Below are 22,029 nucleotides of genomic sequence, written 5' to 3'. Positions count from 1 at the left end.
GGCTTGCCAGCTTCAGGGAGAAGGTGAGCACAAGGACCAAGCCGAAAACATAAGAAGCATGAGGCCTTTTTATTGGTAATTCTCCATATACACAGAAGTCCTTTAGTTCCTCTCCAGTGTAAATAAAGCACAGGGTACTTAACTCTCACCTCTGAACAGGACAAAGGAGCCCGAGGAAGGGGGTACGCCAAGGCCTCCCTGGCTCCCCGGGGACTTGCACCTCATTGGCCTGGAGCAGGCCTCTGTCTCCCCAGCCCTCGCCAGACTGGTTGGCCTGATGAGAAAGCTGGCCTAGGACGGTCTTTGTCTCCCCAACCTCCCTCCTGGCTCCCTCCTTAGGGTGTGGAAACATCCCCGTCTCCTATGGGCTCAGAGTGCCAGGCAGCTCAGGACTCCAGGGAAGTATCCTAGGGCGGGAGAAGGCCCCATCTTCCTCAGCCCATCCCCTGTGCCACATGTTCCCAGGAACCATGCAATAAATAAATAAATACTTCAAAAAGGCAGGGCAGCTCCAGGGGAAGGAAGGAGTGCCTGGGCCCGCTCACGGCTTAGAGACACAGCACCCCGGGAGCACAGAAGCGAATGAGAGAGGAAGGGGACCCCAATGGCCTTATCCCATAAGTGAGACTGTCCTGCTGGAGAACAGCCCTGGAATCTACAACCCAGCCTGGCGAGATCATATACTTCCCAGGCCCCCAAGGGTCAAGGGCTTCGGGACCTCTGCTCTGCTCGCCTGGTCTCACACTCTGTGAGACTCGGCACTGGGGAGGGGATGCGGCTCGGAGCCAGAGGACGGGTGCCCGAGGCACAGGGCAGGGGAAGCAGAAGTGATCCGAGTACCTGGCATCTACCCAGCAGGGCTGAGGACACCAGGGCAGCACGTGGCCTGAGATTCTGCAAGTCAAGGTCTCTGCAAGGTGGGGCTGAGGTCCTTTGAACTGCTGCAGCTCCCTACGTTTTGCACCGGCTCTGCCAGGCCCTCCTAGACATGTCTTCCCCTGGGGGAACTTGGGAACTTTAACCTTGTTTCTAGAAACATTTTTGGTCTTGTTAGCCTAGGCCATACCATCTGGTGGGGAATAATGAGATCCCAGTGCCACAGGGACATTCGAACAGCAATCGGGGCATGGCACTCCCAAGCCCTTCCACAGACTCTCAGAGGCAAAGGGCTTGGTCCAGCACCCAGCAGGAGGAAGAATCTCTTTTCCCAGTCTCTCATCTTCGTTTTCAGAGTATTCCCAGCCTTGGAGAGATGCCCTGACCCTCAGAGATCCCAATCAAGACCAGGCGTGGCTCTCTGCTGCCCTCTAGCTTATACTGCCTGCCCAGCCCCGAGTCCACTGACAGCTTAGGACAGAGCAAGACAAACACGCCAGGCCCTCCAGGGCTCCCCTCTGGGGTGTGAGCAGCCACCATGGCCGCCTGCAGGAGTGGGGAACAGCTGCAGAGCCTGACTGGAGACAGCGAGGGCAGGAAGGGGAAGCCTATCTGGCGTCTGGGCCACATCTGCCCAGCACACGCCACAGGAGGCTAGGGATGGGGAGAGTGGGGTCTACTGCTGGCCAGGAACCGGCACCTGCTTGGACCCTGTCCCTCTTCTCACTTGCTCAAGGTCTGGTTACACGAGGCGCACACAAACACAGTTTCTCTCTGGGCTTCGGGGGCTGAAAAGGAGGAAGAACTTGGTGAGACACTTCCTCGTGCCCCTTGGCTCATGGCCCCAGCTACTAGGGCCACCTCCCCAGCCCCCAGAGCCCCACAGACCACCCACTGCCCAGCCCACACCCTCTCTGGCCCAGCTCGCCAGCCCGCCCTCGGAGACTCCTCTTTTCACAGGGGAACCAGGGACTCGGGGGTGGCCGTGCCAACAGCAGGCTTCTCCCAGGTGTCTGTGCCTCAGAAATGACTTCGCCACCAACTCGACACCCTTAAAAATGTTTTTTAAATAAAGTACCAGAAGAAAAACTTCCAAAATGTTTTAACAGTGGCTTTCTCTGGGTGGTGAGGTCATAGGATTATTTTTCTCCCCCTACCTCTTCTACATAGTCATTCTCAAGCTTCTAGTATAAGCACGTGCTACTTGCATGACCAAAAGGAAAAACAAAAAAAACCTTACTTTCTCGCTGTAACACACAATAAGGAACCATGTAAAACGTGTTCCTTTTTCATGCATGTATCCTTTGGATGTGCAGGTGCTCTGCCTTTTGCTCACCTGAGTGTTTTGTTTGAGTTACAACGAGTGTGTACAGTATGTACAGCTTTTATAGAAGGAAAAGACATTCTTCTTTATTTGTTAAAAGTACTGCCAAGGCAATAAAAAGGACGAAACTCAGGGTGGCGGTCTCCTCGGGGAAGGCAGGCATGGCGCTGGGGAGCCCCGGTGGTGCGGCTAACGCTGCTCTATTTGTTAACTTCAGCGAGACAGTCACAGGCACTCGTCATTATGCTTCATAATTCACACACGGCGTAAATACTCTTTTGCATGCGAGTATTTCAGCATTTTGTTTGTTAAAGGGTGATGGAGGAAATGCCACTACAGGCCAGACTACGACTCCAAGCTCCCCTGGCCTCTCTCTCACTGACCCCTCACTCCTATCCCATGGGGCAGCACCTCCTCGGAGGAGGCAGGAACCAGCCAAGCCCTCCCACCGCCCTGACCCCTAGCCGCCGGCCCCACGCACCTGTGGCCCCCATGGAAGACTTGGGCACCTTGAAAGAACAGCACCGGGAGCAGAAGCTGTTTCCACAGTTACTGCAGCTCCGCTGCAGACATGAGCCAAGGTCAGTATCAGATGCACCCCCAGGCCCAGGCACCTGGAGCCCCCAGCACCCCCCTCCTCTGCACCCACTGATCCACCCAAGGGACCGGGGACTACTGTGGGACTGGGGAGGTGTGAAGTGGGGCAGGACTGAGACCCAACGGGACCCCCTCAAGGAGACTTACCCTCTTCTTCAGCACTGAGAAGGTGGCCGAGCAGCCCGTACAGCTCCCTGAGAAAGAGGCAGCAGTTCAGCCTTGACCCAGCCTGGGCCTTCTCAACGGTCACCCATTCCTGGGTCTTCTAAATAAGGACACTCAGGACACCAGCCTGGCCCAGACTCCTTGGCGGGGAGCAGTGAGCATGGGAGCCAAGTCCAGAGACAGAGGAAGGAACCGAGTCTCCAGACTACACAGAGTGCCAGCCCTGTTCCCTCCTGGGGCTCGGACGCCCCACCTGCAGGTCCTGCCCAAACCGGCGCACCCAGCAGAGTCTGCGCCCCAGAAGCCACGGCAAGCTGGCGGGCACCTGACGACAGGCATCCCTCAGAGGAGGCAGCCCCAACAGCCTCAGATGAAACCTGTCTGATGCAACCCCTTCCCAAGTGTGTCCTTACAAATACTCCACCCACAGCTAAGGAGAGAAACGCCTCCTAAAACCCAGGCCCTCCCTTCTGTCATCCGAACATTGCAGGAGAGGATCTCAGAAGCAGGCGCCTCCCGAGAAGACGTTCAGGGTGAGAGATGCCAGTGCCGTGAGTGGCGGGCACAATGGGACGAGACAGAGCTGGGGGAGAGGTGCTGCCCCAACCCCCAGAGATGACAAGATGACGAAGCTTCAGACAATGACAGAGGGGTCAATGGCAGCTTAGGAAATGGCTGGGAGGAGGCAAGGAGGGTGTAAGAAGAGATGGAGGATGGGAAGGAGGGGACAACTCGTTCTTTTAGAGGCCATTTCAGGGCCAGCAGGCCTACTGCGGGTGCTCCCCTCCCACCCGTGTGCAGGAAGGTCAGAGACGGAAAAGGTGGGCGGCAACAACAGCACAGTCTGAGGAAGGGCGTGCCGGAGGGTGGATGGAGAGGATCAAAAGGGTGGCAGCAAACTGATCTGGGAGGAGAGCAAAGGCCGCACTGGGCCCTATGACTTCAACCAGCTCCAGGGACAAAAGCAAACTCTGACAAGGACCAAGACCCAAGGGCTGCCCCAGGAGTACTGACTATGGATCAGCACAGACATGCCCACACAGGTGGGGGGGCTGAGCCAGGAGAGAGAAGGCAGGGTCCCCAGGAGGCACGAGGGTGTTCCCAACAGGGGACCAGAGAGCCCTGTGGGCCCAGAAGGAAGCTGACTTGGGCCCTAGAAAAACGTGAGAAAGGATAAGGCTACCGGAAGAGGTTTCCAGAACTTGGGACCCAAAGGCCTCCGGTAATCCAGGCAGACTTACTATGAGCTTCAGAGAGCACAGCTGTGCCTTCTGGACCACCTGTCTGGCCAGGTGTGGGCACCAGGCCTGACCTTCCCACGGAGCCCCAAAGCTATATCAGCAGCTACACGTGGCCCCTTCCTCTGTCTCCCCAGAATCCACTGCAGCTCTCACTGTGGTTATCCCGTGTGCGAGGGAAGGCAGACTCGGCTAGGGCAAGGAGGAACCTGAAGCCAAGGTGCTTAAGGTAAATGTGCAGCTGTCAGTCAGGTCATGGCCCCCGCCAAGGACCGAGGACGGAGAGACACAGCGCAGCAGGTGTTGCTGGCTGGTGGTGCCAAGCCAGGAAACAGGCTGCCCCAGGACCCCGTCCCCGACACTACAAATGTGGGTGAGGAAGCCTGCCTCTGCTCCTCCTCAGCAAGGGGGTGGGCACACTGGGGTGTGGAAAAGAGCTGCTCCAAGACTGACACCCCGGCCCGTGTCTGGGGAGTCCTCTCTACTGGACAGAGTGCCAGGACCAGGTACTCCACGGCAGCCACGTGGTCCAGTGAAAGACACACATAGCCAAGCATGGACCTGGGGCCGCGGTGGGGCTCCGGGCACTGACACCAGCTCAGACAGGCGTATGGAGGGGAACAGCACCCTGCTCCCTTCCAGCCTCTACCAACTCCTTCTGCCCCCGTTCTCAGAAAGGTCCCGACTCGCCCGGTGAAGGTGCCACGGGGTGACACAGCGGGGGGAGCACACGGGGGCTGCAGGGCAGCAGCGACGACGGCACCTCCAGGACAGGGGGGCCCTTCCATCAGGACTCTCCCACTCGGAGGCCAGAGGGAAGCTCCTGTGCAGCCGGTCCTCATCCCTCCCAGGTGCCCCCTGCGTCCACTGGCAGCCCGAAGGGAATGGCCCCCAGAGGCGCTCACCTCCCCCTGGCCAGCAGGAGCCAGACCCAGGCACAGAGCAGGTACACCTGCCCTCCTAGCCGGAAGGCCTCTCGGGGAAGGGGTAGCAAGAGGTCTAGAAGAATGGGGAACTAGGAGGGATTAGGAACAGAAGCACTGTCTGCCCTGGCCATCCCCACAGGGCCCTGAATGGGCCTTCGCCCATGCCGGCAGGGATCACCTGAACGGAAACCAAACGTAGAAGCGAGCACACATCACGCCAGGGGCGAGGGGAGGAAGATGGGTGAGAAAGAACACAGGAGCCAGAGCAGGTGGCCTGGGTTTGAATCACAACTAAACCATTAACTGGCTGAAGGCTTTGGGTGAATCACTCTTTCCACCTCAGGTTACTCAACCTGTAAAATGGGAACATCTAAGGAAGGGCCTTTACTTAAAATCCACAGAAATAAGCAAATCATTTGCCAGAGCTAAAGCACCGATTCTAACGTAGTGTCAGTCGGGACTCTGGAGCCTGGCTGTTCTAAGCCCACGCAAACTGCCTCCCCCGTCACATCTGCCACCGGGACTACACGCAACGGTGTGCTGAGCACAGGGTGCGCCAGAGAGTCGGCGATCGTCAGAAACAGAAGGAAGGGATCTCAAACGACAGGGGGCAGTCGCACGGCAGAAAGAAAGAGAGGTCCCAGATGTCTAATCCTGAAGACACAGCTGCCCCAGCTGCCACAGGAACAGGAAGGCAGCCCAGGATGTCCTGGGTCAGACTCCTCAGGACAAGCCCAGGGGCTTCTCCCCGGTCACAGACCCTAGAGGTCACCGCCACCAGAACACAGAGTATAGCCCCCTCATCCTCCTCCCTGGCCACTGACACCACACGGAAGCAAGGCTCTTCAGGACCAGGGTGACCCGAGCCACCCGCTCCCTGGGCTTCAGACACAACTCTGCCCCGAGTTGCTCCCGCTCCCCTGACCTGAGCCAGGGTTCCATGCTGGGCTGCCAGTCGAGTCCACACTTCCCCACATCTGCCCTCCTTGACCCACCGCCTTCCCCACATCTGCCCTCCTTGACCCACCGCCTTCCCCACATCTGCCCTCCTTGACCCACCGCCTTCCCCACAACTGCCCTCCTTGACCCACCGACTTCCCCACAACTGCCCTCCTTGACCCACCGCCTTCTCCACAACTGCCTTCCTTGACCCGCCTTCCCCACAACTGCCCTCCTTGACCCACTGCCAGCCCCACAACTGCCCTCCTTGACCCACTGCCAGTCCCCAGTAAAAGAGGACTGGACAATCTATGACCTTGGCTAGGGACCTCAGGGCTCTGTGATGCCCGAAGGAAGATACTGTTTGCTTTAACTTGCTCCCACCTGGATAGGAAAGATCTAGACAGGCTCCTCAGCACCTGCAGGAGGGACCAGGGCGTCTCGTATTAACAGTGCCCCTTGTTAAGCACTTACTATGAAGCAGCCAGCACTGCACAAGCACTTACTAAGCAATATCTCATTTGAGTCCCAAAACAACCCTGTAAGAACTATTATTACCCTCCTTGTATAGAAGGGGAAACTAAGGCACAGAGAATTAAATAATTTGCTCCGGGACACCCAGTGGAGCTGGGAGCTACACAAGGCAATGAGGCTCCACACTCTGTACTCAGCCATTAGGCCACACTGCCTCCTGAGATCCTGCCTGTCTCAGGGTTACACCTCTCTCTGCGGTCCAGGGACGGCATTTCTGGAGCCAAACTCCTTATCTTCCCACAAGCTCCTGCTCAGTAAGGACAGAGGACAAGAAGGAATGAACCCACACTCACTCTCTCAATGATCCCACTATGTGTTTAATACATTCCCAGGGTCCCATGGACGGCACTGCACTCCTCACTCTTGTTGCAAAGCAGTACCCACAATTCTAAGGCTTCCGCCCTGTGGCCTGGCCCCTCCCCATCCCCGGGCACTGGCCATACCGAAGTTGTTGGTGGGGTACCGCTTGCGGAGCCGCTCTGTGAGCCGTGACACCTTGCTACGCAGCACTTCATTCTTGCTCAGGAACCCATTGTCCTGCAGGGCCAGCTCATCCTCTGCCGGGCACGGGGCACCCTCCTCATCCTCCTGCGGGAACAGCTGCTTCCAGTCCTGCCCACCGTGTGGCAGGGCTCCGGCGCCTGCGTGCCGAGGCACCCCAGCACGGCCGACCCCATCATGTGCGGGGACAGCTGGCTCAGCCGCCCTCCCCCCGCCCAGCCCTCGCCCACCTCACCAAGGCTCCTACTCACCAGGACCACCAAGTGGGTCTCCTGCCTCCCGAGGCGCGGGGGAGAGAAGAACACAGAGAGAGATAGCAAGACGAAGGGAGCTGCTAGGAGGGGCGCCCCAAGCAAAAGGAAACGCTGGGGTGCTGCTCTGAGCCCTGAGCATGCCCCAAAGGGTGACGTTAACCGAGGCCCCTACAGAAGGATCCCAACATCAAGTAAGCTTGGGAGACGCTATGTACTGTTTTTTCAAACTGGGTGAAATTTATCAACTGGGTCATTATTTTAATAGAAGAGAACAGAATAGGAAAGAAAACATCTTTACGATGTATTTTTAGGAAGCTTGTTTCAGTGAAGCTTCACACACAGTACAGGCGTGAGTGTGGCGTGGGCCGAGACGCATGTGTGCTCCTCACCGTGGGCTGTGGGAAAAGGCTGGAAAGCCCCTGCTGTAGGAACGCCCTCCCACCACCCCCACCGAGAGTCAGAGGCCACACTCGCATGTTCAGGTCTCAGAGAACTCCCTCAGCAGTTGGAAATATAAATGCCTATGTGGATCGGCTGGTGCGGAAGTGAACACGCCAGGTGTGAATCACAGGCCCGGCGAGAACTCACACACCCCATTCCTTCCATCTCAGTTTCCCCCTTTACAAGGAAACACAAAGAGTAATGATTTCCTACTGTAAGAAAACAATAGCACAAATGTGACAAAATGACAACTGCCACTAGGAGTCCATGACCAGGAAAGACAGGGAGTGGTGGGGACTATGTGCCTTTTCTAAGAGGGACAGTTACTCCTCAGCTACACCGACCACTGCAGACTTGGGGCTACCCAGAGCTCATGATTTTTCAGGAAAAAAAATGAAATCCAGAGTTTTCACAGAAATCTCCCTGTTTTTAAATATTGGCTCAAAAAATGTCTAAGGTTTATATGCCAAATAAAATACTGCAAACTATCAGTTTAAACTACTGTCTTCAAGTCAGAAGGACCAACTTGCTCTGACCCAGCACGTGGCCTTGCAACCACTTTCTCCAGCCTCCCCACCCTGCCCCTACAAACGGGCATCTTTTAGACCTCAAGTCTGCCTTCTCCACAGCAAAGGTGCCAAGTCCACAGTCTGCAGCCACGGTGGCAAACGACCCACCTCCCCACGCAGGGCATTCATTCCCCAGAGGCTTCCAGAGCCATCCCTGCCCTGGGTACCCAGGACAGATCACTAGACCAGCAGCAGGACAGGCAGAAGTCCAGTGACACCCTGTCCTCCAGTAAGATCTAGCTCAGAGCAAGTTTCAGCTTCTCACTGGATACAGAGAATTTTAAATTCCAAGTCTCACATCCAGACTTAGGATGTGAGAAGCCACACAGCTCCAGGACCACCCAACTTCTGGCCTGGTCAGTAGAGGGTGCTGGGGAAGGGCCACCCACCTCGATCGCATCTTTGAACTCCTCATCAGGCTCAGCCTCCTCGGCCTCCTCCACACTGCCTGGCGTGAGGTCCTGGGAAGAGAAACTTCGTTACAGAAGGAGAGAAAAAGCAGCACTGGCCCCTGAAGCACAGGCCCCCTCCCCTGAGCCAGCATCCAGGTTTCCCAAAATGTTTGTTCCTGCCCCAGAGGAAGTGGTGCAATTGCAAGAGAGAAGGACGCCATGGGAAAGAGGCACTCTCTGACCCAGCAGGAACAGGAGTGGGACCAAGGCCACAAGGGATGGCAGGTCTGCACAGCACAGTGGTCAAGGGTCTGGTCTGGGCCCTGGCCACATCGCCCACTGGCAGCTACTGTGTGCCTCAGCCTTCTCATCGTCAGAAATGACCTATGTGCCTCATGGGGCTGATATCTGTAAAGTGGAACAGCAGAGTAACTGCTCGATAAAGCACAGAGTGGCTATTATTATTACAATTACTAAGCACTTCGGAGGGGATGAGGCCTGGGAAGAAACAGGAACTACACCGAGGCCAGCCCAGGAGCTACGTGGTACAAACCAGCTGGTAACAGGAAGGCGCTGGAACCTGCCCACAGCAGGCTCTGCCCTGGTAGTGGGGGTGCTCACCTCTGTGGGCGTGGGCGCAGGCGTACAGTCTAGCAGAACACCCTTCTCCCCAGCATCTGGGGGCGGTGGGCTCTGGAAGGCACCCTCTTCCTGGGTGGGTTGCATCCGCCGCTGCAGAGATGCCCTGTACTCGGACACCACTACCCAGGGAAAGGAGTGGGGTGGAAGGCAGAAACGGGATGGCATGAGTGCTGTTTTGGGGGTATCCACTTCAGCTGCTGGCTGCCTCTTCCTCTAGCACCCCACCCTCTGCTGCAGGAAAGAGCCACCCTCCTAAATCTGAACAGGTCACCTAACCTAAGCTTCGTAAACAAAACAGAGATACCACTACCTACCCTATGAGATCTCTATAGAGAGATTCAATGTAGTCAGCACTCAATAAATTAGGGATTCTGTAACTAACTGCCCAACCACAGTAAAGAAAACAAATATAGCAATCAGCCAAACATATGCAGAGGCCCAAGTGTCTGTGACTCAGGGCTTCTCCAGGCGGCCTCACTGCTTTAGAAGCCAGATGGCAGACGGGGACTCTAGGATCACACAGAGATGTGGCAGCAACTTCAGGGGACTGCATCCCGGGAGTCAGGTGGCAGAACTGGGAAATCCGCCCCCCCCACCCACCCCCCACCTCAGAAAGGCAGAGGGACCCCTTGGGTAGCAGCCTAGCAGCCTCCAGTTTCCCAACTAACATCTCAGAGAGACAGAGCCCAGGAGAGCCCTCCTGTGTGGTGCTGCCCCCTGGTGGAAGGTACAGCAAAAAGATGACCAGCTGCAGAGACAGATGAACAAAGAGCTCATCCCTCAGGTTCTCCAGGGCTTACCTCGGAAGAACTCCACATTCCCTAGAAAGAGCGTGCTGTTTAAAAGGGCAAAGACCCAGCACAGCGGCAGCAGATACAGCACACAAACCGTGCCCAGAAGAGCCCCGTAGAACCTGGATGGACAAAGGAACCGCCGGGTCAGAGATTCATAAGGCAACAATTTGGAGCACACCCACCTAGGGGTCGGGCAAGCAATAGCTCTGGGCAGTTCATAAACTGAGAAGATCTGCTGACCAAACAGGTGGACACCAGAGAGGAGGCAGGCTTTACGACAAGTCACTGGTTGCCAACGACGGGCCCCGGAGAGGCCGCCACGGTGGCTGAGGCCCTGTAAACTGGCTCAACACACATCGCTCCTCAGGCTACAGACTCAAGTCTAGAAAAAGGCCAACTTGGCTGTGAATCCAGGTGTGCTGCTTCTCTCGCTGTTAGAAAAGTCCTTTGGTTCTCTGAGCGCTACTTCCTTCACAGGTAAAGTAGGGATTAAACCAGCGCCCACCTCCAGGAGCACCTCTGAAGGTGAGACAGTACACAGGAAGTGCTGAGCTCCGGGCCTGACACAAAAGGCGAATTGAATATTATCTACAGATAAAGGGCTGAAAGAACATTCCTTCCGCGTGATCCAGTAGTTCCATCTTTGAATTTATTCTAAAAAATTTTTGTCAAAAGATTACAGCTAAACCCATAAAAGTGTTCACTATAAGGTTAGTAATAAAAGTAAAAACTGACTAAATGTATAATAGAATGGTTCCACAAATCCCAGTATATTCACCATCAATATTAATGTGGCATTACAATAATTCCAAAAGCCTTGCAGCAGCAAAGAAAGCCATTTACGATATGTAATGGGGAGGGGAAAAGGAAGCAAACAGAATCACGTACACTATAGCGTACATGCGTGTGACGAACTCGAGCAGTCATCTAAATAGCAGATCAGCTGCTGTATCAGGATGGGAGTTATTTTTCTATTACTGAAGTATTTTTACCACGGCTAAAAGGCGTCTGTCTACAGAAAAGCAGTGCGCTCCCACCTACAAACCTATGTGCAGGGCCTTTCTCGCCCTCAGCTAGAGGCAGCTGGCTCTGCCTGGGGCTCAATGTGCAAATTCCTCCAGGGCAGTGGTGGTGGGGGTGAGGGAGCCACTCACTGTGAGGACACGGTGGGGTTCTCCCAGTGCAGCACTCGGTAGACAGCCTCACACGTGCAGCACAGGCGACTCAGGAAGGCCTCCAGCTGGATCAAGCTGCAGACGCAAGGGGCTTCTGTGAGCCGCACACCCCGTCCCACTCACCCAAGGGGCCTGACAGAGCTGTGGGGCAGCAAAGCCTAGTACTTCACAGGCACAGCTGGCTAGGGATGGCCAGTCTCTTCAAATCCTCTGGAGGGGCCAGAGAGCTCTGGAGAAAGTGCATACATTTCAGTCCCTTTGTGCAGCCTCTGCTGAAGTGGACAAAACAGGGCAAAGGTTCCTGCTCTGGTCTCTTTCTAGCTGTTGCTGAGGCCAGTTACTTACCTTTCCTTAACTGTGCTGCTGTTTCCTCTATAAAATGAGGAGAGGGTACCCACCTCACAGGTACACGAGAGCTGTGAGGATAAACGGCAAGAGGCAGATAGGTCAGTGTGTCTCCACCTGTGCGTAAGGCAGGCTCACTTGGAGTGGGTCTTTTTTTAATGGATGTACCCCAGAAGCAATGCGCACAAGCTTGCACAATGAGCACCCAGATTTTGGTTTCTGGAGGGATCTTGGCTGATTCTAGAGCTAGGGCAGGGGAAGTATAAGATCAATTTGAACATCCTATTGTACCCTAAAGTAAGGAAGCACTCAGCCCTGACTGGTATGACTCAGTGGACTGAGTGCCAGCCTGCGAGCCAAAGGGTCACTGGTTCCATTCCCAGTCTAGGGCACATGCCTGGGTCAAGATCCAGGTCCCCAGTAGGGGGCACACAAGAAGCAACCACACACTGATGTTTCTCACCCTCTCTTCTCGCTCCCTTCCCCTCTCCAAAAATAAAAAAATAAATAAAACTCTTAAATTAAAAAAATGAAAGTAAGGAAGCACTCAAAAATGATGGGGGCATATCGAATGAACACAGAAGCCAGTTCAAAAGATATCTTACTGGCCAAAAATCTACGACAATTTGAAACAAAATAAATAATAACACTAATGGATTATAACACTTGGAATTAAATTTTAAAATGTTGAGTGCATACGGGTAATAAGTAAGAATTATAGTCGAATGCCAGCTAACAACGACAATTAGAAAAAATCACCTTTACCACCATCACAGGAATACACTGGTGAAGGCAAGACCCACCAATGGACTTGAAAGGAGTAGGTAAGCCCGGTCTGGCGTGGGTCAGTCGGACAAGGGGAAATTTACATAAAAGGCCTCATTAATGCAACTGGTAACATTTCATTCTGAACTCTCTATTAGATAATAATACTAATGATAACGTTGTCAATGGAAATTTTCCTACTTTTGACTACAGGGCTGCGGCTATATAAAACAATGCCCTTGTTCTTCGGAAACACACGCTGAGGCACCTGCAGTAAACAGGTGCAAGGACTGCAACTTACTTTCAAATGGCTGGGGAAGACAAGATACTGTAAATGTGGTGAGAGACAGATACAAAACGTAGCAAAGTGTTAATAATGGTCCTATCTGAGTAAAGGACTTGTGAGAGTTCTTTGTATCATTCTTGCAACTCTTTTGTAAGTTTTTGGGTTTTTTGTTTTTGTACTTTCACAACTTTACTAAGTCATGTATGGGTTTACTAACTACAATTAAGCATTATACCATCTATATACCCTAATAAAGATTGAAACTGTGTATTCCAGTTGACTTTAGCTTAAAATCATTTCAAAGTAAAAAGTGTTTTGTTTTTAAACCCAGATACCCAGGGCCCACTCCAGATAACTGACTCAGATTTTCTAGGGGGGGGCCAGGCCTCTGTTTATAGCTTTTTTTTTAAAGCTCCACAGATGCCACTGCTGTTTGGGGAGGGAGGGATGAGAACCCCGCTGTAGCTCAAGAAAGCCCAGTTCGGGGAGGGCTCACTACATGACAGCTACCGCTGAAGTTATGTTAATATTATTCAACAGTCTTAAGGTGCTTCCTCTCTGGCCCTGGCTGGGTAGCTCTCTTGGTTAGAACAGCATCCCAGTACACCAAGGTTGCAGGTTTGATCCCTGGTCAGGACACATACAAGAATCAGCCAATGAATGCATAAATAAGTGGAACAACAAATCACTGTTTCTCTTTCTCTCTCTCTCTCCCCCTCTCTCCCTCCCTCCCTCTCCCCCTGTCCCTCCCTGCTTCCTCTCTCTAAAATAAAAATTTTTTTAGAAGTATTAACCGTCACATTTAAGAAGTTTCTCCATAGTGCGGTGACAATGATTGATATTTACGGAATACTTCCTGGGTACCAGATACTCATTTAATCTTCACAACCACCTATGAGATAAGCCCATTATTACCTCATTTAACAGATGAACCTGAAGGCACAGGAAAGCTGAGCAACTTGCCTAATGCTACACAGCAAGTAAATGTAAGAGCTGGGATTGGAACCCAGGCAGTGGCTCACACAAGCACATGCTAAGTCAAGACCCTAAACTGTCTCTCCAGTGAAAAGAACACAAGCTGTGAAACCACCTGGACCTGGACTCTCACCCCAGCTCGGTCAACCTCTGGCTGCGTAAGCCCTTCTCCTCATCTATAAATGCAGGATAATAACAGTAGCTACCTCCCAGAACTGTGAAGAAAGATGAAAGGGAGTGCCATCTGTGGTTTGCCAAACACAACGCCTGGCGCGCCCAGCGTGGCGGGGGGCGTTACTGTGACTGCCCCTGCCCTCCCCAGCCCCTTCCATACTCACAAGCTCTTCACCTCAGCCACAGCCTCGGGGCGAGACAGGCGCACTCTCTGCAGGTCCTCCTGCCTCACGCTGTGATACTTCCTGCGCATCAGCTCAGACTCCGGCAGCCGCGCCCGGCACACCTCCTGCAGGTAGCCCAGAAGGGCGGGCACCGAAATCACCAGGGCACCCACCGAGTACCACGCACCTGTGGGATCAACACCGCTGTGGGTAGGTGAACGGGCAGCAAGGGTCAGGGGCCTCACCACCCCCCAAAAGTCCACACGCTCACTCCCTCACCCCCTCCAGGGCTCTCGGTAGGAAACAGTGTCTCCCCCTCACCCTCCAGCCCCGAGCCCCAGCTTTATTTCCCCTCACAACTTATCACATGACAGACTGTAGGTATGGCTGTGCCTCATCCACAAATGCAGATTCTTTAGGGCTGGGACTCTGTCCATGTGGTCACACCAGAGCCCCAGAGCCGTGTTTTTAAAATTAAAAACCTTCACTAGCACACAGTCAGTGGTTCATGCCCGGAGTCCGGCCAGAGGGCCTCCTGATGGCTGGCAATCTGACCTTTGGGCCCCTGGAGGCGACTGGAAACCCCTCCTTTGGTGCTCAGGATATCCCAGACCACCATGAAGTAAACACGGTGAGGCTGAGAGAGAATCCCAGGAAACTCTGGTGCGCCTGAGGCAGGTTAACAGAGCACTGGGCACAGAGCAAATGCTCGTAAAATATCTGTCATGTAAACTGATTTACTTTGGAAATATGTTCAGAGAAACTTAACAGCCTAGGAATGATACTTGAGTTTCAATAGAGCAAAGAGCCCTACTGAGAAACAATGGGCAGTCTTATGTGAAATGGGTTTATGTTCAACCCACTGGGTCCATATATCTCCCCAGGAAACACAGGAGGCACTTGAGAAGCGTGGGTCCAGCAGAAGAATGAATACATGAGGAAAGGGCCCAACTCCTTAGAACATTTGGTCCGAGTCCTCCAGTCAGTTCCCCTGAGGGGAACTGATTCGGCTTTTTTCACAGCCCTCTGCGAACGTGTGGGAATGTGGACACACTGAAGGAAGGGATGACTCCCATCCTAGGAGGGACAGAGCAGCATGGTGAGAGACTCCAGCAGGCTACTCAAATCGGCACTCAATTTAAAACTCACAAATTGCTTATTTCTGGAATTTTCCACTTAATAATTTTGAAAATATTTTTAAATCCTGTGCTAGCACACAGTAGGCTGACACCATGGAAAGCAAGACCATGAATTACCGCACTATATCGGCAGCTTAGTCTGTGTCGGGCACGGAGCTGAATGTTATGCATCGAGCATCTATCTCACTTCTTCCAACTGCCCTCTGAGGAAGCGCTTACTGTCCTCCCTTCAGAGGTCAGAACAGTTAGGCCTTAGGTCGCAACACCAGCCCTGCAAGCATTCTAGCCCAGAGCGTGTCTCTCTCGAACCCGTGTTCTGACATCCCACAGACACAGAGGGAGGCCAACTCTAGGGCCAGACCAGTGGCTCCTTCACACAGGGCTGCTTGCTCCCCACATTCACTCACAAAGAAAGAAAAAGGGGGAAAAAAACCCAGCCCCTGGAAGCAGGTCTTACCCTCGTTCAGAGTGAGGAACAAGACGTTGAGGCCCAGGCAGGTCAGCAAGGAACACAAAGGTGTCTGCCACCTACAACACAGAGCGTTCTAGTCACCAAAAACGAGCCAGCCATTCCTCCACGTGGGAAGAGGAAGGTGAGCCAGCATAGGTAAGCCATTAAAACTGGGAGCAAGGGGACCCGCCCTGTTCATGTGGCTTGGCGGGTTGAGCGCCAGCCTACACATTGAGAGGCTGATGGTTTGATTCCCGGTCAGGGCACATGCCAGGTCCCCAGCTGGGAACTGCAAGAGGCAACTGATTGATGTTTCTCTCTTTCTCGTTCTCCCTCCCTTCCCCTCTCCCAAATAAATAAAGTCTTTTAAAAAAAGAGAGAAGCCTTGACACCCTGGAGCTCAGGGTGTCAAGGAGAAATGAAAAGGGGGGTCTCTCACTTGGACAGGCAACTGGGAGAGGAGTTCAAGTTACATTATTAGGCCCTGGGGGGAGAAACGGTGTCCTCTCAGAACTAGAAGACCTGCAGAACTTTCTCCAAGGAGAAAAATATCCATAACGTTGTCTATTAAGAAACCTAGTTAGGAGTGCGCTTTCCCTTTCTACCTGAGACTGTCTTTCCCTGGCTGGAGCCGAAACAGCGAAGGTATCTTGCTGGAGCGCGGTGGAGCGGACCAACACAGGCCAGCGCAGAAGGCGCAGAGCAGAGCTGAGCAGACCACAGTGGAGCCGACCAGCACCGGGCGGGGCGGAGCAGGCAGCGAGGGCCAGGCAGAGCTGTCTAGCCAGAGAGGGGATGGGCCCCAGAGCCACCTCACAGCCTGCTCTTCGTATCACAGCCCGTATCACAACTGAGCTCTTCGGCACTGAAAAGTTTCCTCTTCACTGTGCCCCGAAATCGGGGAGCCTCCCTGCTGGTGCTGAGCTGGTGCCCACAGCCTGCCCCCCCCCTTAACAGTTAGGCCCACCCAGCACTAGGGCGCACAAAGGGAACCTAGTTAACATCAGTTAACTTGTGTTTCATAAGGTTCTATTCTCTTTGGAAGGTGACAGTGACAAAGATTCTTCTTTACAATTTTCTTTTATTTTCTTATTGAGATGTAATTTACACACAGCATTGTTTTTTACAATTTCATAAGAACATATATTCATTGCTCAAGATTCTTTTCTTGCTTCTGCAATTTTGAGTTTCTTTTAAACATACATTAATTCAAAAAGAGAAAAACATTTTAATATATTAAAAAATGAAAACAAAACCAGGCTGTGGCATTCTCTCAACAAACATGCCCTAAGTAAACAGGAACTGACGGGAGCAAACACAGACCCACCTCTCACTGCCACCACCCAAGGGCAAAGCAGAAGCCCCCACAAGGAAAGAAAGACCAAAGACTGCGGAGCCCCAGCTGCTGAGGACCTAATAAAAGACATTTAACAGGGACAAAGGAGCACAGATGTAGCCACCAAGCCCCTGACACCTATGGTCTAAAGAGCAGCATCAGTATATTTAAGGTCGGCCATCAGAGGAGAAAAACATATAGAAAAATAAACGGGTAAGTTGCTGGTAATCAATATATTCAGAACTTAAATGTACTTTTCTTTTGCTCTAGTTGGGGTATTTCAGAGTTATTAAATGAGGTTAACTAATTTATATGCTGCTTTTATTTCTTAACAGTTATAGCAAGGGAATGAAATGACCTCCCTCTGCCTTTCTCTTAAAATTCAACACATTCCAACTGTACCACCCTAATTAGGCCTCCAAACCAGCGAGTGGCAGCTACCAGGGTAAAAGCAAATTAAAAGTCAGGTCTAAGGCCAATCCCATTTCTGAAATAAGAGCATCACACAGCCACTGAAGTCACCTTCGTTTTAAAGCATCTCCCATTCTATCTGTCTTCACTGACACTGTGGACAGGGAGACCTACCTACCGGAGTAGCTGATCCTAAAAGAGAAGTCTCTTAAAAATCTGCTGCAGCCCTAGGTTTCAGACCTAAGGGCCAGAGCTCAAGATTAGGTCCCTCTTCAAAGCCAAATCCTCTTTACTAAGAAAAGAACAATCAAACGCACAAACTAATCTGACAGCCACTTTCACAGACCAGTGCTCTGCCTCCCAGTGGCACAGAGAAGCTCCTGACAGCTTCTCCTCCACGCAGCTCTAATCAATCCCACCACGTCCTCAGATTTCTAATTTCATAAAAGGAAAAAACCTAACACATGAGTGCCAAGGTTTATAGACCAGTGGCAGAAAAAGAGAAGGGCAGGATATATTTAACTTTCATGTTTTGCCCCAAAAAAGCAACACACACACACACACACACTCATGTACATACACACATACATCTGCACTCATCCATGTACACACCTGCACACAAAGCAGAAAACATCAGCACACACAGCCCTGTGCTCTCCAGAGCCCACCCCTCTCCTAGAGAAGACTGAAATTCATTTCCGAGAGCTGGTTACGGCGGGATTATAAAATGAGCCTCTCCTCATACTATCTCACTACCCCACGCACCAAAAGTATGGGCATCTAACAGTAGAGAACATTGCTCTGGAACACTGCCTAGCTCATCTCCAGAAATAATGCCATAAATTAAATGGGTTCCGGGAAGAATGAGAAAAATTAGGGCCTTGGTTAGAAAGTTAAAAAGAAACCTCCCACTATGTCCACGTTGAGGCGAGAATGATTAATCAACAGTAAGCACCCTTGGAAGCTAACCCAACTCCACTCACTCTGTCTCCTACTTGCCTCTCTTGAGCGTCTTGGAGGGCTGAAGGTCTTTTAGGAGAATACAATAAAACTGGAAGCTTCTCCCTAGAAATATACACATGTGCCCACATATAATTTTTCATTCAGGTTCAGGAGCTTCATATGTCCCTAAAGCCAATTGCACAGGCTCCAGGGTAAGAATGCCTGCTCTTTAGGAAAACCAGGTTTTATTTATTCCCACTGAGATGCAATATTAAGAACACATAACCTGCCCTGGCTGTATAGCTCAGTGGATTGAGCGTGAGCCTGTGAACCAAAGGGTCGCTGGTTCGATTCCCAGTCAAGGCACATGCCTGGGCTGCAGGCCAGGTCCCCAGTTTGGGGCATGCGAGAGGCAACCACACACTGATGTTTCTCTCCCTCTTTCTCCTTCCCTTCCTCTCTCTAAAAATAAATAAATAAAATCTTAAAAAGAAAAAAAAAAGAATACATAACCTTTGCCCTGATTGGATGGCTCACTTGGTTGGAGCATTGTCCCATGAACCAAAAAGCTGCAGGTTCAATTCTCAGTCAGGGCACATATCTAGGTTGCAGGTTTGACCCCTGGTTGGGCACATAAGGGAGGCAATCAATCGATGTTTTTCTCTTTCTCTCTCTTCCTCTCTCTCTAAAATCAAAAAACATATCCTCAGATGAGGATTTTTTTAAAAAAAGAACACTTAAATTTTTTTAAAAAAACTTTTTTTAACTTGAATCTAATCCAACCTTTAGAACTAACTTGCAGTTTGCACCATGAGGAAGGAACCAGATATATCTAGGTAGGAAGTTCTCCAGAATAGTAAGCTGAGTGTTTTTAACAAGTCACTGTCATAAAAGAAGAAACCATTTTAGATTGAGAAAGACTTAAGAGACAGAATAACCACAGAGAATGTATAGTCTTGGTCTGGAACTTGATTTGGCAAAAAAAAAAAATTGTAAATGATATTCTTGGAACAACTGAGGAAATCTGAATATGAACTGGGTGTAAGAAGATATCATAGAATTATTTTTAATTTTTATTAGCTATGATGTTAATTTGCTTATTAAAAAGTCCTTATTTAAAATAAACAGAAATATTTACAGCTTGGGGTGGCACACATCTATAATTTAAAATACTTTAACATAAGATATAAAATGAGCTGAAAGGAGAAAAAGAAAATTATGGATGAAAATCAAAATAGAATAGGAACAAAAAAATTTGATACCCATAATCCTAAAGGATTAGTGAAAATAGTACCTCCTTCCTCATAGATATTTCTATTTCTTTAACTTATGCTCAAAATTATATCCCAATTTTAATATTAATTAAGCTAATATTGGATGGGGGAAAACAGCCTGCTCCAGATACAGAAGGCCCAATGCTCAAGGTTAGCTCGCAGTCCTGAGGTGTGAGCTTATTCAACCACCAAGGAGCCTGGTGAGAGGCCAGATGGTTCCCAGTGCCTGCCTCTCCTGGGCTGGGCCTGAGACACATGGTGGGCCTGGAAGAAGCCCAGGGGCCCAATGGACCTCCCAGAACCTCTTTTCAACAGGGCAGAAAGGACAGCCCAACCACTGCCTAAATGGCCAGTGCAACTACAGAGCGGGAAGGCAGCAAGTCAGAGCAATTCTTCCAAGTCTGTACCTGAGCAAGTACCGGACACCGTCACCTGCGTCCTTCAGGGGCTCCAGGTAAATCTCCAGCCTCTTGTAGGACAGAACCAAGTTGAAAAGATCAAACGCAGGAGACTTGGCAGGAGCAGGTGGAGACTCCAGGGGAGCCTCGGGCATCACGCTGGGACTGGCCTCAGACCCACACCCCTCGCGCTCGGAGGACTGCATCCTGCAAGCATAATAATGCCTGACATTTGCATCCCATGCCCAAGGCCCACCACACTTCTACTTGTGTTGTTTCACCTGGTGCCCACAATCAGCCTCTGAGATAGGTGGGGCTACAGGTGGCATGTCCAACTCGCAGAGGACACTAACACTCAGCAAGCTGAAGTGAATTACCCAGGTATAAAACGCTGCTCTTCTGACTCTCCATCGAATGTTCTTTCCCCCACAGACCCAAAACGAGCACGAACTGTAAAGACCAAGCACACTTGGTTGGTTGCTGGAGGAGGCAGCCTGGGTTCTCAAAAGAACTGATGCACTGAAATACTTTTCCCACTCTTCATCTGGTTGAGTCCTACTTCTTCTTCGGGTGTTTGCCTTAAATATCACTCCCTTGCTCTGAGAAGCTTTTGCCAACACCTCCAGTCCTGACTAGGCGACCCTTCCCAATGCTGCAGGATCATGTGCTCACCCTAACAGCATTTATCACACCAAAGTAACACTCCCCGCTTTCTTCCCAAGCTGCCCGTTATCTTTGAGCTCCACCAAGTCAAGGACTATGTCTTCCATCCACGAATGTTGCTGCTCGCAGTGGGCGCAGTGGGTGAGAGAACTGCCCACCCTCCAGGGCCCCCGCGCGTTCTCCCGCGCCGCCCCATTCTCTAACCTTTCCCTCTCCCTCCGGTTCCCAACAACTTCCTGGACCATCCCTGCCCACTACCCTCCCCTTTCCCGCCTTGAGCCCCACAGAGCAGTCACCACCTTCCGTAACGCCCCATCTCCCTTCTCTGATGAAGAGAACCACAGGAAACTCGAACCCTCTTGCCTAATTTCAAAGTCCCACCCAAACGCTAAGCAGAAAACAAGGGGGCGGAACCTCGGCGCCCAGCAACATTAACCAGTCCCAGGCAATGGGGTGCAATCTAACGGCGGGGGACGAGGGGGAGGGTGAGAAAAGGGCCACCGGGGGCCCCGAAATCCCCGCAGGCCGAGTTACGACTAAAGGACCCAGGGCGGGCGCGAGGCAGGAGCGCGGGAGGGGGTGAAGCAGGTCCGCGCCGGCTGGCTTGGACCACCTGGGCGGCAGCCGGCGGAGCCTGACGGGGCCCAGCAGCCCGGACCAAGGAAGGCCACGCCCAAGGTCGCCAGGCCAGCAGGTGGCTGCCCCCAACTCCCCACAGTGCGCAGAGACCAGAGAGTGGGGAGGGGGCGGCACCTTGACCTACCCGGTCGCTGGGTTGGTAGAAGGAGGGGCAGGGACGGCCGGGGGCACTGATAGGGCCGCTAGGCCCCGGAGCTTTTCCTCAGGCCCGCCCCACCCCGACAGCGAGCCTCTCCGTTGCCACTCAGAAGCCGCCAGCCCGGGAACCTCCTCCACCTCCCCCGCTGCCGCCGCCGCCGCCGCTTCCTCTAAGAGCTCTGCGGCGGCGTGCCCGTGACGCCAGCGCGCTCGCCCCGCCCCCGGCCCCCGCTCCCGGGTTTAGCTCCGCCCGCTCCAGCACAGGTAACCGCTCTCGCCAGCACTGCGCCTGCGCGCTTTTCTCTCTTCACTCCGGCCCTGGCTCCACTCTCCCCTGCGCGGGACAAGATTCGCAAAATCCTGCTGAGCCCTGAAAGCAGGCGCTTCCGGACCACACTGCCTCCGCCTCGTTCTGAAAGACTCCAGCAGGGAACAGTTGGAAAGACGCTAAAATGAACAATACGTCTGCATCCTCCTCCCCCAAATTTGGCACTTACCTCACATCCTAGGGACCATGAACTCACAGCAGGCAGAAACCTGTGTGTCTTGGAGGCCTAGCAGA

The 22,029-nt window shown here is 52.4% G+C and overlaps 1 protein-coding gene across 3 annotated transcripts; it reads right to left on the bottom strand.

Annotated features, from left to right (window-relative positions):
- Positions 1 to 50: 50 nt before the first annotated feature.
- ZFYVE27 (zinc finger FYVE-type containing 27) lies at positions 51 to 21,643 on the bottom strand. Of its 3 annotated transcripts, none has more exons than XM_028512902.2 (13): positions 21,454 to 21,643; positions 20,037 to 20,234; positions 15,673 to 15,743; positions 14,077 to 14,263; positions 11,347 to 11,442; positions 10,199 to 10,311; positions 9,378 to 9,517; positions 8,754 to 8,825; positions 7,352 to 7,372; positions 7,043 to 7,187; positions 2,945 to 2,991; positions 2,682 to 2,763; positions 51 to 1,664 (listed from the first exon to the last, which is right to left on the bottom strand). In XM_028512902.2, exons 2-13 carry the CDS (start codon positions 20,231 to 20,233, stop codon positions 1,600 to 1,602), a joined length of 1,236 nt encoding a protein of 411 aa, XP_028368703.1. In that variant the 5' UTR covers position 20,234; positions 21,454 to 21,643; the 3' UTR covers positions 51 to 1,599. The 3 variants fall into 3 exon arrangements, with proteins under 3 accessions (XP_028368703.1, XP_028368702.1, XP_028368706.1); XM_028512901.2 differs by lacking the exon at positions 21,454 to 21,643 and adding an exon at positions 20,990 to 21,036; XM_028512905.2 differs by lacking the exon at positions 7,352 to 7,372 and having other exon boundaries at positions 21,454 to 21,640.
- Positions 21,644 to 22,029: the final 386 nt, after the last annotated feature.

Source organism: Phyllostomus discolor, chromosome 5 (assembly GCF_004126475.2).
Source record: "Phyllostomus discolor isolate MPI-MPIP mPhyDis1 chromosome 5, mPhyDis1.pri.v3, whole genome shotgun sequence".
In the NCBI taxonomy this organism is placed as follows: Eukaryota; Metazoa; Chordata; class Mammalia; order Chiroptera; family Phyllostomidae; genus Phyllostomus; species Phyllostomus discolor.
This window is presented reverse-complemented; position numbering and strand designations above follow the sequence as displayed.

Excerpts from the sequence above, each read along its gene's own strand:
- ZFYVE27 (XM_028512901.2), bottom strand. Across the intron at positions 9,518-10,198 it reads GAATGTGGAGTTCTTCCGAG|TGGTGTCCGAGTACAGGGCA; the intron begins GTAAGCCCTGGA and ends TTCCCTGGGTAG. Across the intron at positions 2,764-2,944 it reads TCTCAGTGCTGAAGAAGAGG|CGGAGCTGCAGTAACTGTGG; the intron begins GTAAGTCTCCTT and ends TCATGTCTGCAG.